This window comes from Salvelinus sp. IW2-2015, linkage group LG16 (genome assembly GCF_002910315.2).
Source record: "Salvelinus sp. IW2-2015 linkage group LG16, ASM291031v2, whole genome shotgun sequence".
NCBI classification, from domain to species: domain Eukaryota; kingdom Metazoa; phylum Chordata; class Actinopteri; order Salmoniformes; family Salmonidae; genus Salvelinus; species Salvelinus sp. IW2-2015.
The window spans coordinates 2,435,965-2,460,504 of record NC_036856.1 but is presented as its reverse complement, the minus strand read 5'-3'; the positions used below and the strand labels follow the sequence as shown (position 1 = coordinate 2,460,504).

General features: G+C 42.6%; 1 protein-coding gene across 1 annotated transcript in view; it reads right to left on the bottom strand.

The window, feature by feature from the left end:
- camsap2a (calmodulin regulated spectrin-associated protein family, member 2a) overlaps window positions 1-24,540 on the bottom strand; it is an 87,674-nt gene that overhangs the window by 26,553 nt on the left and 36,581 nt on the right. Inside the window, exons 3-4 of the mRNA XM_070447455.1 lie at window positions 10,123-10,287; window positions 8,781-8,861 (exon numbers count right to left, since the gene is read on the bottom strand). Coding sequence (XP_070303556.1) covers window positions 8,781-8,861; window positions 10,123-10,287 — 246 coding nt within the window. The remainder of the gene's footprint in view (window positions 1-8,780; window positions 8,862-10,122; window positions 10,288-24,540) is intronic.

Sequence of the window (24,540 nt, the reverse complement as noted above, 5' to 3'; positions counted from 1 at the left end):
GATGACCTGGCCTCCACAATCACCTGACCTCAACCCAATTGAGATGGTTTGGGATGAGTTGGACAGCAGAGTGAAGGAAAAGCAACCATCAAGTGCTCAGCATATGTGGGAACTCCTTCAAGACTGTTGGAAAAGCATTCCAGGTGAAGCTGGTTGAGAGAATGCCAAGAGTGTGCAAAGCTGTCATCAAAGCAAAGGGTGGCTACTTTGAAGAATCTAAAATAGAACATATATTTTGATTTGTTTAACACTTTTTTGGTTACTACATGATTCCATATGTGTTATTTCATAGTTTTGATGTCTTCACTATTATTCTACAATGTAGAAAATAGTAAAAATAAAGAAAAACCTTGAATAAGTAGGTGTGTCCAAACGTTTGACTGGTACTGTACATGTGCCAGTACAATGTCATAGTAACGTGGTTACAGTAACAACTGTTGAGAAACTTGTTAGGCAACTTTACTTGTAATAAGTGAAGGGTCAGGGAATCAGACAGGCCTATAACCAGACTCAGATGTGCTTTTCATGAAGATAGAGGGGTTAAAGTGAGTCATCTACAGTGCTGCAGTCATGTTTAATAGAATATCCTAACATCATGTCACATACATTATATATACAAAAGTATGTGGACACCCATTCAAATTAGTGGATTCGGCTATTTTAGCCACATGCGTTGCTGACAGGTGAATAAAATTTAGCACACAGCCATGCAATCTCCATATACAAACATTGGCAGTAGAATGGCCTTACTGAAGAGCTCAGTGACTTTCAACGTAGCACCATCATAGGATGCCACCTTTCCAACAAGTCAGTTCGTCAAATTTCTGCCCTGCTAGAGCTGCCCCGGTCAACTGTAAGTGCTGTTATTGTGAAGTGGAAACGTCTAGGAGCAACAACGGCTCAGCCGCGAAGTGGTAGGCCGCACAAGCTCACAGAACGGGGTCGCCAAAGTGCTGAAGCATGTAGCCCGTAAAAATTGTCTGTCCTTGGTTGCAACACTCACTACTGAGTTACAAACTGCCTCTGGAAGCAACGTCAGCACAAGAACTGTTCATCGGGAGCTTCATGAAATGGGTTTCCATGGCCGAGCTGCCGCACACATGTGCATTGCCAAGCGTCGGCTGGAGTGGTGTAAAGCTCGCCGCAATTGGACTCTGGAACAGTGAAAATGCATTGAATCACACTTCACCATCTGGCAGTCCGACGGACTAATCTTGGTTTGGCAGATGCCAGGAGGATGCTACCTGTCCCGATGCATAGTGCCAAATGTAAAGTTTGATGGAGAAGGAATAACGGTCTGGGGCTGTTTTCATGGTTTGGGCTAGGCCCCTTAGTTCCAGTGAAGGGAAATCTTAACAGCATACAATGACATTCTAGACAATTCTGTGCTTCCAACTTTGTGGCAACAGTTTGGGGAAGGTCCTTTCCTGTTTCAGCATGTCAATGCCCCTGTGCACTGGTTTGACCCTCCTTTGGCAGCAATAACTTTAACCAAACGTTTTCTGTAGTTGCGGATCAGACCTGCACAACGGTCAGGAAGAATTTTGGACCATTCCTCTTTACAAAACTGTTTCAGTTCAGCAATATTCTCGGGATGTCTGGTGTGAACTGCTCTCTTGACGTCATGCCACAGCATCTCCATTGGGTTGAGGTCAGGACTCTGACTGGGCCACTCCAGAAGGCGTATTTTCTTCTGTTGAAGCCATTCTGTTGTTGATTTACTTCTGTGTTTTGGGTCGTTGTCCTTTTGCATTACCCAACTTCTGTTGAGCTTCAATTGGCGGACAGATAGCCTTACATTCTCCTGCAAAATGTCTTGATAAACGTGGGAATTCATTTTTCCATCAATGATAGCAAGCTGTCCAGGCCCAGAGACAGTAAAGCAACCCCAAACCATTATGCTCCCTCCATCATAGTTTACAGTTGGATGAGGTTTTGATGTTGGTGTGCTATGCCTTTTTTTCTCCACACATAGTGTTGTGTGTTCCTTCCAAACAACTCAACTTTAGTTTAATCTGTCCACAGAATATTTTGCCAGTAGCGCTGTGGAACATCCAGGTGCTCTTTTTGAATACTTCAGACATGCAGCAATGTTTGTTTTTTTGGACAGCAGTGGCTTCTTTCGTGGTGTCATCCCATGAACACCATTCTTGTTTAGTGTTTTACGTATCGTAGACTCGTCAACAGAGATTTTAGCATGTTCCAGATATTTCTGTAAGTCTTTAGCTGACACTCTAGGATTCTTCTTAACCTCATTGAGCATTCTGCGCTGTGCTCTTGCAGTCATCTTTGCAGGACAGCCACTCCTAGGGAGAGTAGCAACAGTGCTGAACTTTCTCCATTTATAGACAATTTGTCTTACCGTGGACTGATGAACATCAAAGCTTTTAGAGGTACTTTTGTAACCTTCTCCAGCTTTATGCAAGTCAACAATTCTTAATCTTAGGTCTTCTGAGATCTCTTTTGTTCGAGGCATGGTTCACATCAGGCAATGCTTCTTGTGAATAGCAAACTCAAATTTTGTGAGTGTTCTTTATAGGGCAAGGCAGCTCTAACCAACATCTCCAATCTCGTTTCATTGATTGGTCTCCAGGTTAGATGACTCCTGACTCCAATTAGCTTTTGGAGAAGTCATTAGCCTAGGGGTTCACATACATTTTCCAACCTACACTATACATGTTTAAATGATGTTATTAGTTTAAGCACAGTATGTTTGTCTATTGTTGTGACTTAGATGAAGATCAAATCAAATTTGATGACCAATTTATGCAGAAATACGGGAAATTCCAAAGGGTTCACATACTTTTCCTTGCCACTGTAGATCTGGTAAAACACATTACTTCTCATACTCTGAGACATATGTTTTGTTGTATATTGTCCCTGCCAAACACACACAAACAGCCAGCTGTCTGTCCAAGCATGATAGCCTATCAGGCAGCACTTCATGCAAGGTCTTTGCAGGCACATACACATCTGTTCTGGGATGGGACATCTGCCTTGCCGCAGTGGCATTGCCTCCTGGGAACTATCCAAGATTTTCTCAAGGCTTTTTTATAGACGTAACTTCTCTCCAGGTTCACAAAAGGTGTTGTGTCATAATTTCCACACAAACTGTGCCCTCCTCCGGATGGGAGGCCCAGCCAAAGTATGAAAAGAAAGACTATACTATATGTCCGCAACAATTTAATGGGTAAGCCAACATTTCGGCACACTGTGCCTTCTTCAGGCTTTCTTAAGGACCAGCCACAGTAAAATGATGGCGTGTTTAGATAGGCAAGCAAAGAAGACTGAGGAGGGGATGGGGGAGATGAGAGGAGGGGGAGAGAAGAGAATGGGAGAGGAGGGAAATAAGGAGAGGAAAAAAAGGAGTAGAAGACAGAAGAGAAGTAGAGAAGAGGAGAGAGGAGGGCAACAGAGCGGAGAGAATGACATCATCTCTCTCTCTCTATCGTCAGTTCTGCTGTGTCAGAGGCCATGTTCCCATGTCAACCCTGCTGTTCGGCAGACCATAATACTGAACCAGCCTGCCTGTGATGACGGAGCATGAATCAGCTGGTACAACAGACACGCAAACAACAGCCTGTCATAAGGCATTAGAGTCTGCATGTAGCGAGACGCAACAACTCCTAGATAGGTAGCCAGTTTAGTGTCTGACCTGTGTGACCCCAGACTAAATGACAGTTGTCTTGTTATTAGCATTGAAAGGACTTGACTGGGGGAAAAAATGCTGTGTGGGGTGTGAAGAAAGTAGGAGAGAGAAAGTACAGTAGCTGTTTGTGCCAATGGCGTGACAATTAACATCTGTCTGTACTGGGTCTGAAGTTCAAATGTATGCAGATGATACAGTGATATATGTCCATGCAAAGAGCAAACAACAAGCTGCACAAGAACTCACTACTGTAATGGTCCAGTGTACAAAGTGGCTCAGTGACTCATGTTTGCATCTCAACGTGAAAAAAACTGTCTGCATGTTCTAAACAAAGAGGGCAACTGATGCTACTGAGCCAGATGTCTATGCGTCAGGGGAGGAGCTCCAGGTGGTATCTGATTTCAAGTACCTTGGGCATCATACGTAATTCCAACCTCTCTTTTAAAAAGCAGGTGAAAAAGGCAGCAGAACCACAAGGTCTGCCATGAGAGGTGACAGTATAGTTCCCTTAAGGAAAAGCACCTTTAGTCAATCCGCTTTCTCTGCGAGCGCTTCCCATGTCTGGAACACACTGCCATCAGACACACAGAACTGCACCACCTATCGCACCTTCACAAAAAACATTAAAGGCCAATCAGACTTGTGAACATAATTCCTAGCTGTGTATTGTCGCTTTCTGTGTTGTCTGTAGCTTGTGAGGTGTGGAAACACTTAGTTTCTTTTATGTATTTTGTTTTGTTGCTTTTTGTGCTATTGCTCTGTCTGCATGCTACGTGTTACTTGTCCTATGTTGCTCTGCATGTGTATTGGTATTGTAATTGTTTTTAATAACCCGCCCAGGGACTGCGGCTAAAAGCGGCACTTTTACGGAAACGTTGATTAATGTGCACTTTCCCTGTCAAAATAAAAAATTAACTCAAACATAGGAGTTAGCAGGACCGCACAAACAGATCTGGGATCAGGCTGAGAAAGGGAATTGCACAGAAATATTATGCTGTTCATGTTGAATGCTACTATGTAACATACAGTATAAACATTGAGGCATAAATATGGAGAGATATACACTGAGTGTACAAAACATTAAAACACCTGCTCTTTTCATAACATAGAATGGGGAATCCAGGTTAAATGAATGGTGAATCCAGGTGAATCCAGGTTAAAGCTATGATCCCTTATTGATGTCACTTGTTAAATCCACTTCAGTCAGTGTAGGTGAAGGGGAGGAGACAGGTTAAAGTAGGCCTTTTGTGCCTTGAGACAATTGAGACATGGATTGCGCATGTGTGCCATTAAGAGGGTCAATGGGTAAGACAAAATATTTAAGTGCCTTAATATCGGATACCACCTGGAGCTCCTCCCCTGTGTATCAAGAATGTTCCACCACCCAAAGGAAATCTAGCCAACTTGACACAACTGGGGGAAGCATTGGAGTCAACATGGGCCAGCATCCCTGTGGAACGCTTTCGACACATTGTTGAGTCCGTGCTCCGACGAATTGAGGCTGTTCTGAGGGCAAAAGGGGGGGATGCAACTCAATATTTGGAAGGCGTTCCTAATGTTTGGTATACTCAGTGTATAAGTGACAGCAGAGGTTAAACCAATGACGTGTATAAACCCTGGATTGCTGATGCAATGTAATGGCCAAATGAGGCTCTGAAGCCACCAGCTGCCATAGTGATACTCCCCAGAATTGTATTGCATTTTTATTTAACTAGGCAAGTCAGCTATGAACAAATTCTTATTTTACAATGACGGCTTACCCCGGACAAACCCTCCCCAAACCCAGACAACACTGGTCCAATTGAGCACTGCCCTATGGAACTCCCGATCACGGCCCGGTTGTGATACAGCCCGGGATCGAACCAGGGTCTGTAGTGACACCTCTAGCACTGAGATGCAGTGCCTTAGACCGCTGCGCCACTCATTAGCCTTTTAAATGGAAGGAGCAGTCCTCCTTAGAAATTCATGGAATTCTACAGTATTTCAATACAAAGGACAAAATTAGAAAATGACATCGTAGTGGGGATAGTAACATTAGTGCTCTCTAAAACAATACTTTAAGGAATATGTTTTTATATTATTTTTTAGATCACATACTATAATTTAAAGTATGCATCAAGGTGTCTGTAATAGAACATACTTGGCAAAAACGAAATGTAGACATTAATAAATGCATTTTTTATAGCTTCCAAAATATTTCTTTACAATAGAGGAGTACCAAAATGGCGCCATTTTGGTACTCCTCTATTGTAAAGAAATATTTTGGAAGCTATAAAAAATGCATTTATTAATGTCTACATTTCGTTTCAATGGTACTTTCAATACAGCGCCCCTGTCAGTCATCCAGGGTTTATACACATCATTGGATTGAACTTGAATTGAATCATTTTCCATTTGTATTAAGGAATTGAATTTGAATTCAATAGTTTTAAATTGGCATTACACATAATGAATTACTAAATTCATACATGCAGTCACGTGCACAGATAGAGCCCTAGGAGTGCTGGAGTATCTGTCCTTTTGCCCTCCTATGGAGAAAGTGTCCTTTTGATCGATGCTATTTTTTTAAACTAATGAACCCCTCCCTGCCCTACTGCCACCGGGAGCCAGCAGTGCACTGCTGCCAGAGCCGGCGGAAAACGCGTGGCGAGAAAGCATTTGCCCCAGTACTTTTCAATCCACTTTCAAAGCAGCAGCAGAAACAACGGGGCCAGTTTTTTTGCGTTCCAGTTCAACATTTACCTGCTCTGTCGCAGTCTACCATTGAAGACTAGACGCAGAAAAGTCTTACTATTTGTATCTGAGTAATATGATTGCCTGCAAATTCTGAAACATTGTCTACTCAGATTTGTTTTTAAAACTAGCCTACAATGCAATGCAATGCAAAAGAGTAATATGATTGGCCATTCAAGAAAAGGTTAAAGAGCCCTGATCTAAAGGGAATAGCAATGGTGAACTTGATCAAATGTCTGGAGGTGTTTGCCAAATGTTTTCTTTTGCAGTGACATTTGCTGCATCTGACCGTTTCGGAAAGACAAAAACAGTTTGTTGACAACGTGTATACAAATAGTTTCACTTCAATAATGTTTCGCATTTTTTCCCCCCGAAACCTAAATATGCTGCACTGCCTAGAAAGTCTGAAACATTGTCTACTCTGATTTTTACACACTTCAATGCAAAAGATCAACTGTCATTTCACCTGTTAAATTCTACTGTAGCCTACAGTGCATTCGGAAAGTATTCAGACCCTTTGACTTTTTCCCATTTTGTTAAGTTAGTCTTATTCTAAAATGGATTCAATTGGTTTTTCCCCCCTCATCAATCTACACACAATACCCCATAATGACAAAGCGAAAACAGATTTTTGAACAAAAATGTTTTGCACATTTATAAAAATCCAAAAACAGAAATTTTACATTTACATAAGTATTCAGTTCATTTGCTATGAGACTTGAAAATGAGATCAGGTGCATCCTGAGGTGCATCAGGCATATTGAGCTCAGGTGCATCCTAAGGTTGAGCTCAGCATCCTAAGGTTGAGCTCATGTGCATCCTAAGGTTGAGTTCAGGTGCATCCTGAGGTTGAGTTCAGGTGCATCCTAAGGTTGAGCTCAGGTGCATCCTAAGTTGAGTTCAGGTGCATCCTAAGGTGAGTTCAGGTGCATCCTAAGGTTGAGCTTCAGGTGATCCTAAGGTTGAGTTCAGGTGCATCCTGAGGTTGAGCTCAGGTGCATCCTAAGGTTGAGCTCAGGTGCATCCTAAGGTTGAGTTCAGGTGCATCCTGAGGTTGACTCAGGTGCATCCTAAGGTTGAGTTCAGGTGCATCCTAAGGTTGAGCTCAGTGCATCCTAAGGTTGAGCTCAGATGCATCCTCAGGTTGAGTTCAGGTGCATCATAAGGTTGAGCTCAGGTGCATCCTAAGGTTGAGCTCAGGTGCATCCTCAGGTTGAGCTCAGGTGCATCCTCAGGTTGAGTTCAGGTGCATCCTAAGGTTGAGCTCAGGTGCATCCTAAGGTTGAGTTCAGGTGCATCCTGAGGTTGAGCTCAGGTGCATCCTAAGGTTGAGCTCAGGTGCATCCTCAGGTTGAGCTCAGGTGCATCCTCAGGTTGAGTTCAGGTGCATCCTAAGGTTGAGCTCAGGTGCATCCTAAGGTGAGTTCAGGTGCATCCTGAGGTTGAGCTCAGGTGCATCCTAAGGTTGAGTCAGGTGCATCCTAAGGTTGAGTTCAGGTGCATCCTGAGGTTGAGCTCAGGTGCATCCTGAGGTTGAGCTCAGGTGCATCCTAAGGTTGAGCTCAGTGCATCCTAAGGTTGAGTTCAGGTGCATCCTGAGGTTTGAGCTCAGGTGCATCCTAAGGTTGAGTTAGGTGCATCCTAAGGTTGAGCTCAGGTGCATCCTAAGGTTGAGCTCAGATGCATCCTCAGGTTGAGTTCAGGTGCATCCTAAGGTTGAGCTCAGGTGCATCCTAAGGTTGAGCTCAGGTGCATCCTCAGGTTGAGTTCAGGTGCATCCTCAGGTTGAGTTCAGGTGCATCCTAAGGTTGAGCTCAGGTGCATCCTAAGGTTGAGTTCAGGTGCATCCTAAGGTTGAGCTCAGATGCATCCTGTGAATCCTGGTGAACGCTATGATCCCTTATTGATGTCACTTGTTAAATCCACTGCAATCAGTGTAGATGAAGGGGAGGAGACAGGTTAAAGAAGGATGTTTAAGCCTTGAGACAATTGAGACATGGATTGTGTATGTGTGGTATTCAGTCAAGTTCAGTTTTTATATGTTTTGGGGAATATTTTAGTACGTACCGTTTATAAATGAGGCCCCGGGAGTGGTTCTAGTAAAGTTGTGGTACTTTTTAAATCCCTTTCATCTGTGGTTCTAGCTTGTTTAACCGTTTTTTTTTGTTGTTGCAGAAAATGAAGGCCTATGTTTGAAAAAAATCACTTTGAGCACCAGCCCCATCAAATGTTCTGTGCACAGCACTGCATACATTGGATTTGAAACAAGTGCTTATTTAATTGTAAGACCAGGTCATTCAAATGTAGAGGACGGTCCTAAAAGCAGCATCATAAGAGAGAGTGGAGTGGGTAGGGGGAAGGAAGAAGACATAAGAAAAGAAGAGAGGGAGGTACTCACCCCTGGCTTGCCAACAGGCTCAACACTCTGCATCTCTCTCCTCAGCTCCTGAGAGATGATATCTTTCAGATACTCATTTACCTGGTTAATAAAAGAGAGAGAGAGAGAGAGGAGAGAAGAGAGAAGAGAGAAGAGAGAAGAGAGAAGAGAGAGAGAGAGAGAGAGAGAGAGAGAGAGAGAGAACAGGATTCATTACAAACGTCAACAGGGAGAGTGTATGTTACAAGATAAAGATAAACCTAATCAGTTATTCAATGTTCCCATAATGTAACATCTATCTTGTAAAATTGGAGGGCGTTCACCTTAGACTGTATAAAATCTAATTTTACAACATAATGTATGTCAACCCATTTTTTTTTGTTCTTACTGCCATGTGAAATAACAATATGATTTAAGAAATCTTTACAAAAACACAGTCCTTTCAAAACATTTCGAGCCTTCCAGCAATTTCCTTGATTTGAGTATTGGAGTTCATTGTTTCCTGGAGACTCCCACAGTTTGTCAACATCTGCAGAGTATACCACATGGTTCCACCGAAAGGTTCCATATTTGACGTTTGGGTGTGTGTTGTGTCATGTGTTTGTGTGTCTATATGTATACTGTATGTCTGTGTACAGGTGTGTAGAGGTGTCTGTGTGCATCTATAAATGGATAGTATTCATGACTGTGTATTTTAGTGTACGAGTCTCCAGCAGGCCAGAGCTGGCAGCCCCCAAGTGTTCCCAGCAGTGGAATGTAAACAACAGCCTGTACTGGGCCTTGAGGAGGTGGAGTGTCTCCCTTGACTGGTTCAGCAGCACTCACTAAGCCTGCGTCCCAAATGGCACGCTATTCCCTATATAGTGCGCTATTTTTGACCAGGGCCCGAAAGTAGTGCACTATACGTTCCATTTGGGACACAGACTAACACCCCCCTACCACTGTCACACTGCAGAGCCAGCTGCATAGGGACGGGCCCAGGGCAAGACTGCCTCCTCACAGGACAACATGCTCAGGCGGTCCCAATTCACTCCCTAGCTCTTCTCTGTTGATGAATTGTATTTGTTTATACAGGAAAAAATGATGCCAAGTATACAGTTACAAATAACATTTTGGAATTTTCAAAAACTTGAACCCTTCTCAGTAGACCTACTGATTTTCAGTGGATTTCCTGTCCTACATAGGGGAAAGAGAGAGCAGAGTAGTAAGAACCAGTGCAGTACAGATTGGCTTAGCTAAGCTCAGTTCGGCTCCGTGGTGGGAAAACGGAACAAATGTATGGTGTCCAGCTGGTCTAGACTGTAAATGGTCCTACTTGTGTGAGTGTGTGTGTGTGTGCATTAAACGCCATGCAGGTGTCTACCTTGTTGATCCAGCTGGTCATGGCGTCCTCTGTGTCGTATGGGGTGTCGGCGTCTTCGCCGTTGTGGGAAGAGTACCGGAGGACGCACGCCACCACCTTCTCCACGCTCACCGTCTCCACCGTATACGCCATCATTAGTGTGTCGATCACCGCTAGGTGGGCGCTCTGAAAGGGGACACGATAAACAGAAATGGAGCTCAGTATGTACCGTGGAGTCATGGACCTCATTCTAATCTGGTTACTCATGTAGCTTCCTTACTCCCTCTGCACTTGTCAACTTGGTTAACTGGTACCATGGCCCTAGACTTTTTTTTGGGGCCAGGGCACAGAAACACAAAGCGGTAAGGTAAAACCTACACAAAGCATCAGTGTAAAACCCCAACTACCAGTGTGAAACCCCATATTGGAAAAACCCGATAAGAGTTTGGAATATGGTGGAATCTACAGAAGACCAGGCCTATCAGAAGGGTGTGGCCATCTATTGCCATCTTGATAAGGCCTATCCAGATCCATCCAATCTACGAGGGGGCACAACAAGGATAGAGGGAAGGGAGTAGGTTATGGGAATGGAATTGAACCATGGCGTGCTATTCCTCCTCCACATATTGCCTGGCAGATCTGTCTCCAGTTGGCCGCTCCCCAGTGGCTGTTGCCCTGGAAACAGTTGGGTCCGTCCCTCGTTGTGCGACCCAATTAAATGTGTTCACGCATACTGACAGGGAGAGAGAGGCCTACACCAAGCCTGCAGCCTGAGTCAGGAGTTTAGAGCGCGTCTGTCTCAACCACAGACTGAAATAGAACAGTAATATAATGTACCTCTATGGTCTCAACATCCCACTATATAATATTAATGTCATCATTCCTATTCATATTGGTTCTAGGAAATATAGGATGCTGGTGACACGTTTAGAGTGCATAATAAAGCTGTTGAAGACTTAAAGAAAGATGAATTACTATAATAAACACAAATTAAGAGGCACTACTTGCCCTGAGACATGACTGTGTAGACTCATTAGAAGCCATATGCTGCCATGTTTTAGGGCAATGGCTATAGCAGGAGAATGTGGTGTATAGTACACCGTCCCTACACGCACTCCAAATGTACGTTCAGCTCACGGGCTTGACTGGCTCTGATTATAGCCATGTGCAGAGGCCTTCAGTGGAGTACAGACCCACAGAAACACACACACGCTTAAAGCAGAAGCCGCCCGCGCCAAGCCAACAATGGATTCCCCAATGAATACACAGAGGCAATATGAAAAGTGACTCACCCCCCCCCATAATACTGGTGTCCATGTGTAGAGCTCTGGCTAAAAGTAGCGTACGTTCGGGCTCTGTCATACAAGAGCAGTATCCTGAAAGCCCTATAATGACAAAGAAACTGGCTACCCTGTAATTATGATATTTTAAGCCCCTCTGCACTGTAGCCAGGTCATGGTAGCCTGCTAGGAATATGGGACCAAATACAACACTTTTGACAAATGTATTTTCAGAATCTTTAGGGGTGAGACATGTCAATAATTTTGACCCCTACCTTTTTGAGAATATTTTTATTACTTGTTTAAAAAAAATCTTTCTCTGAGCAAATTTTCCCCCCAAAAATTGGAACACAATATAGCTCAGTATTTGAATTATTTAAATGATACAGTCATTATTTCTCATCTTTATCAAGAGTGTCAATATTTCCAAACCCCTCTGTTTACTATCTGGGATGATGCATTACACCATGTGGAAGCCAAATGAAACCACTCAGCGGCAAAGAGACTTGAGTCATGGGTTAGGATTGTGTTCATTAGGCACCAAACAGAAGAAAACAGACTGAAATAGGGAGGGGCTACCTGAATTTGTCCAATAAGAAACACTCATTTTCGTTTCCCATTGCAAAACATTTTCCGTTGTGTGCCCTAATGGAGGTGTGGCATACTCAATTCGGCTTCATTTCATGTTGGAAAAGTTTCTGTATAATGTATACCGGTGAATTTCCATATAAGGCCTAAATAGGGTTTGTAATAGTGGGTTAGGATTAGTCTGAGCCATATAGATTACGATTTAATCTAAACTGTTGGCTATGTAATCCCATTTCTCAGCGGCCATATGAAACACATCCCCCTAATGTTTAAGGTGAGTTTTGGGGGTAGGGTAATCTGATCCCATATCTATGTTTAAGGGCAATTCCTGCTAACGCTAGCATTTCTATATACTAACCGCAAGCATTTCTATATGGAATCAGCACATGCTAACACTAGCAGCCTTGCAGTAGCCTGCGCTCGCATCTGTAGCAGTTTGTTACTGACTGTGACACCCAGTTAGTGTACTGGCTAGCTATATAATTACACACCACTCCAACCTAGCAACCCAAACACCACCACTGGAGGACTTTAACCCCAACAGCATTTAATAACATACCGTGAAGACACTTTACAATGCCCTCAATTTAGCCATCTAATCAGAAGGGTAACAACACATTACTCTTCACACACACCCCTCATTACCGAAGAGAGCACAGCGCAGTGAGAAATGAACCTGGCATCTCAAAACAAATTAACACCCCAGACCGGCCTCATCTGGAAAGGCCAAAGGAGCAATGTCATTTATCAAAGGGCTTTTTCCCTTTGGTGCATCTAATGGAAGGATATTGATTTTGATCTGCTTTGTCCCCTGCCGCTGAGACAAAACGACAACAATAAAGACTGATCTTATTATGTTGTAGAGAGTGTCTGGGATTGCTTGGGGGAATATTGCTATCCGGTATGAATAGGATCATAAAAACACCTGCGGTACTACCAAGGGTGGAGTTACTATGTGTGCATCCTTTCCACTTGAAAGTAGTGCAATTTGTAGGGAGTAAGGTGCTCTTTCAGACACAGTCTATGACTCTTGCCCATTGAGATCAAGGGCAAGGTTATTTGAGTGACAGCCGAAGCTGTTGACTTATGCTTTTAAGTGTTTACTTGGTAATACTGACACGTCACTACTAACGTTACTGTTATGTGGACCCGTGACCCACAAGCCTCCTTGATCACAGCAGCTATGAAAACTGATATATATCCGGTATTGATCTCATAGTAGGCTGCATAAACCTATCTATTGTTTTAAAGAAACATACTGGTAATCATATCGGGTCGTTCCATTCGACTTCAATCCCTTTTTGACCTCACCCCTTTTGATTTAAACAAAACTTTCAATACATATTTGCCAATGGTAGAAGTGGTCAGAAAGTGACTTTTTTTGTTGTTGACCTGAGTGCTATAACATTTAGGAGATAGAAGAGCTCAAAGTTGACCCGTTTCGCATACCCCACCATACCATGAGACATTCATGTCTTCATCACTAGAAAATAAAAAAGGTTGAGTTTAATATCATTTAAAAGCTTACAAACAGGGCTGTCAAACTATTTTGTCGGTGGCAGAGCTACTGTGGTATTTGTCAGACCATGAGACATCCCGAAAATCTGTCTTCTCACAAAACGTTTGTAGCGTCCGAATGGTTTGGCCTACAAACTATTCCACTCTATGGGAAGGGGAGACTCTCTGTTTTACTCTACGACCCTCACAAGTAACACAGGACTGATCTGAAGACGGTAACGCTGATGTGCCAAGTTCTGTAGCCCATACAAACTAATGGAAGTATAGAGGTAGTTTTGTGCCAACAAAAATAAGGGGTTAAATATGTGTCCAAAAAAACGTAAATATTTCCTGAGCTGTCTTATATCTCCTAGACATAGGACAGACACTTTACAACCTTATTCTTTTCTTTTTGTTTGGTGTCTAATGAACATGACCCAGATGTGTACTTTGCTGCAGAGCTGTTTGTCTTCCCAATGGCTCATTAGGAAGGTATTGAAAGCAATGTAGACAACCCCCTATTGAAATCAGCTTAAACTGAGCACAAATGAGGGACAAATATGTACAGTCTCAGTCTCTTATGTAATCTGGCTGATACACAACAGTTTAATTGTTTGATCAAACATTTGTCGCGTAAGAGGTTTGACCTGATTGTAACCTCCATTTGGGAGAGCTGTAACCTGCTTGTGGAACATTAAGCTAAGACCTTACTCATCAAGGACTGACTGGCTCTCAAAGCACACTGTGCCAGGATGAGGAAACAGTATCACAGTATGTACTGTGCATAATATTGTCATTTAGCAAACGCTTTATCTAAAGCGACTTGCAGTGAAGTCATATCATGCAGGAAACTCTTGCGGTATTGCAAGCACCATGCTCCAACCAGAGCCAAATATATATATATTGGCTTAAACCAATTGAGCCATTGGAACCCACATTGTGCCAGTGCTTTCCAAACAGCGGGTAGCAGCCAGTCCCCCTTGAGCTGCTCCTAAACACTGAGTGGTTACTTACTAGAAACATGGTTCAGTCTATTTGGGGACTCAATGGGAAAAGTAAAAGTTTAGGTGATTTCACGAGGCAAAAAAGTTTGGGCATCCTATGCAATGCGTGCAGAAAGCTGGCACTGACACTAAAACAGATCTATAATGCAGTGTGGGGATTCAATATTAACAACCAAAACTGATTTAATATTGAAATAAGGACTGGTTTTAGCACTAAAGCTTTTTTTTGGTAAAGAGCAGTCTAAAATGACTTGTCCATGTCCAAAGGCTATCTCTCTGCCCGACGGGTTTCTAAAAATGGAATCCGTCCTATTCCAGGTAACCGTGGCAATAGCCTCACGCCATCTCGACTCGACACAGAATAGCACTCAACGTTGGATGTCTGCAGGACATCAGTATGGTAGGAAAAAGCTGTGCTATAGACAGGTTGGTTGTTTAGCAACTTAACCGATGAGTGCGCAATTATGCGGCAAAACAGACAGGGTTGGCTTAGACTGTTGACATCATGTGAACCAAATTGTGTCTCGAATGTTTATTGAAAACATAAATACATTTGCACAATGAGCACTTGTTGTCTCTCGAATACATTGCTACAGTTGTTGGTTAGCTACAGTGTAGCTAGTATATTTGAGCCATATTAGCATAGACGTGACATCAGTAAAAACACCTCAAAATGAGACATGGTATGAAGAACAAGATAAAACTAGCTGAAACAAGACACATGTGATTCCCCACGTCAGCTTCTTGTCATTATATCTAGCCATCCAGAATCACAACAACAGTCGGCCTTCTGCCCCATTGAAGCACGCGCGTTGGTTTCGTGATGTCGTCAACTAACCCGTCTATTGGACGGCTTGAAACTGCTAGTTTGAGAGTGGAAGAGGTTGGAACTGCTCAATACAACATTTTCATAAATATATAGAGGAAAACAATATTATTCAATACAGCATCCCACGAATTAACTGTGAGAATCAAGAGTCTCACCAGTGGCAATACACTTCCCGTAGAAGAGATTATAAAAGAGCACTGAACATCAATTTCATTTTGGAAGAATTCCACCACTGGGCATCCAAACTCTTTGTAATATCTAGATCTCTTTCGCTCTCTTTTTCCCTTTGAAATAGAGTGATGGGATGGATCCTTTGAGAGAGTGCCCAGATGCAGGCAGACACACATACTCGTGTACACACACACACACACTCTCTCGGCCTTCAGTGAGGGTTTTATAACCAATTGGGTAACACGGTTCATCTGTGCATCTCAAGAACACATTTGCCTACTGAGCTAAAGCCTATCCGCTTTGGGAACCAACATCACACAAGAATAGTTGACCAAACATCCTCAATTACAGTTGGAAGGTTCACAGTGCCAAAGTGAACTGAAAGGAGAACAGTGTGTTATCTAAGAGCATGCTGTTCAACGAGTCCCAACCTTTTCATTGTCCATCCTTTGTAATAAGATCAATTTGAGGAAATCTTCCCTGATCTAGCAAAAATCCTCTACTCTGATTTCAATAGACTGACGGGAAAATTAGATTTTTCCATAATCTCCTGGTTAGGTACTACAACCAGCTTAGCCTACCTCGGTATTACTATGGATCAAATAAAAGCTTTAACAATGAAAGACTATAGTTCTCTCTAGGTACCAACAGATCACGAAGGAAGAAATTGTCAGATACTACAGTACAGTAACATGATGTTAGCTACTGGAATTTTGTCTTTGAAATTCCAGGTAATTATGCATTTTACCACTTCCTTCTTCAGCATGAGGATTTTGAGAGAGAGACAGTTAGGTGTATCAAACAGCTACTATCAGGATCTTCCATTATGACAGCACAAGTCAAGTTCCATTCCAGTCTTGGTGCCACACTACAACCAAACCTTCATCTCCGGTGATCTACTCTTTATGTTATCTGGCTCTGAAACCTGGGCATTGTTCGTTAGCCATAAATGGAAATCTTGAAAAAGATCGACTCTATTGAACAAGTTCAGGTATCCATGCTTCCCACTTGAAAACGTTTCCTTCCATTTGGTGTTTACTGTGACAAAAAAAAAGACTCCTTCCACTCAGGGGCGACGCCACGGCAGGGCCTGGCAGGACATTGGCCCTGACAGTTTTAATCCAGGCCCAGCCAATCAGCTATAGAAGCGACAGGTGCACTTGGTTCCTCTGCCATGCATGCCGGGTAGGCGAAGCGTTCCCATTTTGAACCATTTTATTTGTCTGAAGATACAAACTACGCCTGCTCGGCGGGCCCAGAGAGCTAAATCAGATGCACCTGTAGGCATACCACTGGTCAATATGATAGCTAGATCACCATGTCTAAAGCAGCTTCCACAAACCTACAGCAAAGTTGATACTGTCTGTAGAGCAAGTTACTGTAAGATTTCAAAACCATGCCTAGAGAGTAGTCATTACAAAATCATGTTAAACACTATTACTGCACACAGAGTCCGTGCAACTTCTTATGTGACTTGTTCAGTGGCGATTGTAGCATGTAGATCTTGGTGGGGCAAAACATTTATAAAAATGAGATGCAGACCTGCAACGCCACTACACAACACAGCAGAATACATCAATTGCACTGTAACGGTGACAAACGGTGCCCTACATAAAGTTGTCACAACAGCAGAGCTTTATTTTCAGCACCATGGAGGGAATCCTTACCACCGCTGCACCCGGCAATCAGCAGAGCCTTGTCTATCAGTGAAACAGTTCATTCAGTCCGTTTACTGCCTTTTGAAAAACCATGGCTGATATGGCTGATTTGCTTAAACAGATGTGGTTTCTATTGACTATTGAGATGTACAAACTATGGCATAACGACGAACGGATTATGACGAGCGGATGAGAAGCAATCCGTCATTTCGATAAAGACATTCATGAGCGAGCTAGGACGGACGTAGTCAACATAACTATTTGTTCGGCACTTTTGAAATGTACAGCAACAGAATTCTGAACGTGGGCGTTCTTACAGTATTCTCCACGTACACCAAATCAGAACTGTAGGATAAATAAAAGGGGCATTTAAGCAGACAATGAAAGCGCTTACAATATTCAATAATTACTATTCTCTGAAACAGGCTATAGGCTACATGTGCACCACCAAGTCGGAACAGCAGCAGTATGAAGGGGAAAGTTATCAAATAATTAGGGCGAGTGTTGGGTGGTCCTTTGCATGGGGTGATGTAAGTTTCCTTCAACAATCAGTCTTCCAGACAGATGACACAGACACAAGAACCTTGGTATAAAACTCTTTAGTAATAAAATGCAATTGCARACAGAGATTCACATACAGAATACCTCAGTAGTCTATAGTAAAGATCTGTGTGGCGAAACAGGAGACAACACTCTTTATACTAGTTGGTGTAGACAACCTACCGTCAATCATACCTTAACATTGTTGCATTGGATTAGATACAAAGTATCTAAGATGAGAAAAACATGTCTAGACTGTGGTTTCTCACTCTACTATCTCGGCCTTGAGCCTGTGTGACTATCAGCAGGTGCAGACAGTTCTCAGCCTGAGAACTAAAGCAGTACATCTCCATTACCCAGTACTTTTCCATCATTGCGCATTGCAAGCATACAATGGTTATCACATATATACAGTAAATATCGCATTGGTGTAGCCCTACACCTAACCCCCAGTGTAACCACCAACATCCCCCCCTTTGAGACTACCTAGTCTCATATAACCATGGACAGAAATCGACGTTAGACATCTGGAAATTTTAACCATTCACATATAGGTAGTATAGTAATCAGACTCTGGGTCAATGGCATCATAGTATTCATCATAGGAGGCAGGTAAAGCCAATACCTTTCAACCAGGCATGGTCTGTCTCTGCCATTGGTCTACTCATTGAACCAAACAACTCTCTCATGGATTTGGGTTTAGACAAAACAACAGCAAAAAATTAACACTGCAGTCCCATTTGGGGCCACTTTTCAACCTAAGTCTCGAACAAACTTTACCCACGTGTTGACAGGGCCGGCTTCACCCACACAAACAAGTAGTGTGGATAGAGCCAACATAGTCAACCACCACCAACCACATGCTGTCGTCTTCTCTCTCTTATACCCCCTAAGGGTTTGTTAATTTACAACATAACCTTGCTGATCATGTAAAACACTTGTTTCTTCAGGGCTTTGGTCTTGCCCTTCATCTTTTTCAAGTCTTTGGTCTCGACTCACATCTGCTTCTGCATCTTGTTTCAGGCTGTGTCTGGCTCCATCATCTCCTGTGGGCTGAACACCTTCTGGCAATGGGACAGTTGGTGCCAGCCGGACCTTTCCCGAACCGCCGTCGATGTTGCCATGGTTACCTTGAATGGCCCCCTCCATCTTGGCTGGTTCCATTTTCTCTCGTGGACACGGATTTTGACCCAGTCTCCAACCTCCACAGGCAGGCAGTCGGGGTCCTCACCTGGTACCTCCTCCTGAGCTTTCCTAGTGTGAGAGTGGAGAGATCTGACAATAGTAGTTAGCTCGTTCATGTACTCCAAGTGTTCTACTTCAGCTAGAGTGAGGTCTATTTGTCTGTCAGTCATGGGTCTGTGTGCGGGAACATTCATGGGTCTTCTTTTCAACATTTCATGTGGTGTACACCCCAGGCCTTTATTAACATTACTGCACATTTTCCTTAACACCAGCGGTAAACAATCCAACCAAGATTTCTTGGTGGAGTGGCATGCCTTAGCTAACCCTTGTTTAATGGATTGGTTAGATCTCTCGGTAACCCCATTACTCTGGGGGTGGTAGATGGACAAAAACTTCTGGTCCACTCCCATCATTATGGCTACCTGCTTCACTACATCACCAGTGAAGTGGGTACCATTGTCTGCAGATAAAACCTCAGGAACACCAAATCTAGGTATTATCTCCCTCACTAGTAGCTTTGCTACTGTCTTAGCATCACAGTGTGTGGTGGGAAATGCCTCCACCCACCTGGTGAACCTGCCAATAAGGACTAAACAGTACCTTTTCCTTTTTTTTCTTTCGGCAAGATTTATAAAATCCATGGCAAGATGGACAAATGGTCCTCTTGGTGTAGGGAAATGACCTGGTTTCAGAGGTGCTCCTTTGGCAAATGTTAAATTGCATGCACGTAGCACATCGAAACAGAAACTGTTTCACATGCTGAGTCAAATTTGGACAAAACCAGTCAAAGAAATTGCCTCTATCATATCCCTCCTTTACAAATGGGCCATACCGTGGGCCACTTGGTAAACAGAGGCGATAAGACAAGTCTGTCTCCAAATTTTAGAAAGAGGGTCTAGTTTACAACCCCGCTGTTGCCATACCAAATGAGAACCAACATCCAAAGCCTGTTTAGATGCCAAATCATCAGTGTCTTTCCCAACAGTAGCAGAGAAGAACATGGCGTGGCTATGACACTTGGAGGCAGCCAATTTAGCAGCCTCATCTGCCACGGCGTTATCCATACTCACAAAACCTTTCCCCCCAGTGTGAGCAGCAACCTTCACAATAGCCAAAGCAGAGAGCAGCATCATAGCCTCCAAATGATCTAAAACAATAGTTCTATTACGAATAGGACTTCCACTAGCATTGTGAAAACCCCTACTCCTCCAGACACCACACCAGGAGGGACAAACCCCTATTGCATAAGCAGAATCAGAGAAAATTGTAACCCTTTTCCCTTCTCCCATTATACAGGCAGTGGATGGCGCCAAAAGTTCAGCCTGTTGACCTGAGAAAGCATCTGGTAATGGTTGTTGTATGTGAGTGGTTCTATCAACTGTCACAATACCAAACCCTGCATGTTTCTCCCCTTTAGTTTGATCTATATATGCAGAACCGTCCACGTCAGCATCAGTCAGGCCAGTGTCAGAGAGGTCAGGCCCAGCCTTCATTGGTGTGGGACCCACTGTCTCTACACTGCCTTTGGTTGAATCTGTCACGGTGCCCCGTGATTTTGTTTTAATCAGGTTCTATGTAATGTGGACTGAGTGACTTATCTGTATGGTACTGTAGAAAAACCCAGTTCTATCCCCGTATACGGGTAGTAGAATCTAACATAGGATGATATACCCAACACAGTTCTATTTTCTCTAACCCCTCTTCTTCTTTAGTTTCACTACATTTATTCACTAACCACACTACTGTAAATTGTTCCACATATGTGTGGTAAATAACCACAATTGGTTTCAATTGTATTTTAACTTCAGTACGGGGGTCTCCCTGGCTCCTCTCTTGTGGATGTAATAGAAGAGTAAACTCACAACTTGTCTTTCCCAATAGGCAATTCGCAAATGCATCCCTTCTTGTACTTGATGCCCTCAATCTCTGACAAAGTGTCACTGAACCCACCAGGTACAACCCCAAATCTGTAAACACCGGCACCCTCATAGATATCATCCTAACCAACTTGCCCTCCAAATTAGAGGTCGACCGATTAATCGGAATGGCCGATTAATTAAGGCCGATTTCAAGTTTTCATAACAATCGGACAATTTTAACATGATTTTTTTAACCCTTTATTTAACTATGCAAGTCAGTTAAGAACACATTCTTATTTTCAATGACGGCCTAGGAACGGTAGGTTAACTCCCTTCAGGTAAGAACACCATACATAAAACCAGTGTCTTCCCTCAGGTAAGGACACCATACATAAAACCAGTGTCTTCCCTCAGGTAAGAACACCATACATAAAACCAGTGTCTTTCAGTTAAATATCGCAATGGTGTAGCCTACACCTACCCCAGTGTAACCACCAACAATCCCCCCTTTGAGACTACCTAGTCTCATATAACCGAAGTGGACAGAAATCGACGTTAGACATCTGGAATTTTAACCATTTCACATATAGGAGTATAGTTAATCAGACTCTGGGTCATGGCATCAATAGTAATTCAATCCATAGGAGGCAGGTAGAAGCCAATACTGTTTCAAACCAGGAAATGGTCTGTCTCTGCCATTGGTCTACTCATTGAACGCAAAACAACTCTCTCATGGATTTGGGTTTTCCGACAAAACAACAGCAAAAAATTAACACTGCAGTCCCATTTGGGCCACTTTCAACCTAGTCCTGAACAAACTTTAACCCACGTGTTGACAGGGCGGGCTTCACCCACAAAACAAGTAGTGTGGATAGAGCCAACATAGTCAACCACCACACCACATGCTGTCCGTCTTCTCTCTCTTATACCCCTAAGGGTTTGTTTAATTTACAAACATACACCTTGCTGATCCATGTAAAACACTTGTTTTCTTTCAGGGCTTTGGTCTTGCCCTTCATCTTTTTCAAGTCTTTGGTAACATTGTTGCATTGGATTAGATACAAAGTATCTAAGATGAGAAAAACATGTCTAGACTGTGGTTTCTCACTCTACTATCTCGACCTTGAGGCTGCGTGACTATCAGCAGGTGCAGACAGTTCTCAGCCTGAGAACTAAAGCAGTACATCTCCATTTACCCAGTACTTTTCCATCATTGTGCATTGCAAGCATACAAAGTTTAGCACATATATACAGTAATCATGGCATTGGTGTAGTCCCACACCCGAACCCCATTGTAACCCCCAACATGAGGCACATGGGCTACTAACAGCTTACTACACAACATACACGTATTACTTTCTTAGCTACAGTATAACACATCTCCCTGGATCAGCACATCAATATGCAGCAGCATACAATATATTTTTGGACTTACCTTGTTGTGCTGTGCTCAATTGAGCAGGAAGGTTGCGCGACGGTCATTTTGTGGACAGATTTTGTCATCAAACCTTGTCATCAAAGTCTGGCATTCTCTGGATTTATGGTGCTTTCAAGACAACTCTGAAAAAACAAGGTTGAATCATGACGTCAGTGATCTTCAGGTCGGGGCTCTAGGAAGAGGCCCGAGTTCCCGACTTGGAATTCCGAGTTGGATGACCGTTCAAAACAGTTGAAATCGTTTTTTCCAGAGTTCCCAGTTGTCTTGAATTCACTGAAGTCTGAGATTTCCCAGTTCTCAGTTGTTTCGAACGCGGCAGAAATCATGCTGTATTAACAGCTTGGCCAATGTTGAATGTTTAGAATTTTAAGCTTGGAAAACAGACCCTTAAACCCAGACTTGGACCACACACCCTCCCCACTGAATAGCAGGCTAGTGATTGCTTTGCAAGGTTGCAGTTAGCAACGGATTCCCTCCAAACCACTCATTGTTGAATTTGCGATTTCCAACTTGTTGTGTAATGTTTATGTCCAATGGCCGATGAGCACCGATACGTTTTATCTATAATTTCTCGTGACAAGGATTGAAAAGGATTTGCCAGTAGATCGTCGACTTGATTCATGATGATGACTGATTTCAAGATTGCTACCTAAGATTTTGAAAGTATGATGTTGACATGATCAGTCTAATCAAAGCTATGGTAGATATAAAGTGATTTGACCACTTGATAATCTGCAGGGATATACACCGAGTATACCACACATTAGGAACACCTTCCTCAATTGTCTCAAGGCTTAAAAATCCTTATTTAACCTGTATCCTTCCCTTCATCTACACTGATTGAAGTGGATTTAACAACTGACATCAATAAGGGATCATAGCTTTCACCTGGATTCACCTGGTCAGTCTATGTCATGCAAAGAGCAGGTGTTCTTAATGTTTTGTACACTCAGTGAATAATAGCTATCTTTAAATCCAATGGCATGTTTACTGAATAGATCAAGTGCTCAGTCATTTGCGTATTAACACTGTACCCAACAAGTACAGTACCAGTCAAAAGTTTGGACACACATACTCATTCAACGTTTTTTCTTAATTTGTACTATTTTTTACATTGTAGAATAATAGTGAAGACATAAACTATGAAATAACATATGGAATCATGTAGTAACCAAAAAACTGTAAAACAAATCAAAATATATTTTATATTTGAGAATCTTCGTAGTAGCCACTCTTTGCCTTGATTATAGCTTTGCACGCTTGGCATTCTCTCAACCAGCTTCACCTGGAAACTTGAAACTATGCCAAACACAGCTAAATTACCTGATTGGTCCATGACACAATGCTACTGTCAGGACCCGGTGCGAGAAACAGTCACTAATAATCGTCAGAACCCAGAAGATGAGGCAGACACAGCAGTACTAGAGATGGTGGTTTAATTAAAGAACAAAATCTTCAGGCAAAGAAACTAAATCCACAATGTCCAAAAATAAAGCCAAAAGGCACAAAATGGAAATCCTCCAAAATACAAAAGAAACTCCACAAAGTGGTAAAAAACAGCAGGGAAAAACAAACCTCAAAAGACTACTCAAATAATACACAAGAACTAAACCAGAGAACCTCTGGAAAATCCAACAAGAGAAATATCTGAATAAAACAAGGCTTGGGCTGGGGCTGGGTGCTAACTTACAAACACTGAGCAAGGAACTGAGGAACACACAGGGTTTAAATACTAACAAGGGAATGACCTACAGGTGCAAACAATAATTAGAGCAAGAAAAACAAAAGGTACAAAAAAAGTGCAATGGGGACATCTAGTGACCAAAACCCGAACAGTCTTGGCCAAAACCTGACAGCTACTACTTGATATCTATGTAATCTGATTGCAACAAAATTGGAACTGTAATAAATTACGTTACCAGCTAAAATATTGTAATCAGATTACAGAAACACTTCTGAAAAACTAGATTACTTTTCAATTCAGAAAGAATGTTTGTGAAAAAATACATCACGACACCTTTCTGTTTTCTCAATGACATTCAATCCAGCATTGAAAAAAGGCGCAAGTTTAAGTTTGCTTTAGTCCTACCTGAAAGAGTCTGACCAGAAGTCAGAAAACACTATGATGACACTCCCAATGCGTTCAATGGATCCTTTGTAACTGAAAGTAATGATATTACATTACTGAGTTTGGGTAATCCAAAGGTACGTTACTGATTACAATTTTGTACTAGTAACTAGTAACTGTAACAGATTACATTTAGAAAGTAACCTTCCCAACCCTGACTGCTGTGTAGTAGTAACCATTACACTCACTGAACAAATACCCCCACAGCATCCCCCATTTATTCCAGTATGCACAAATATTTTATAAACCTGCATTTAAATGG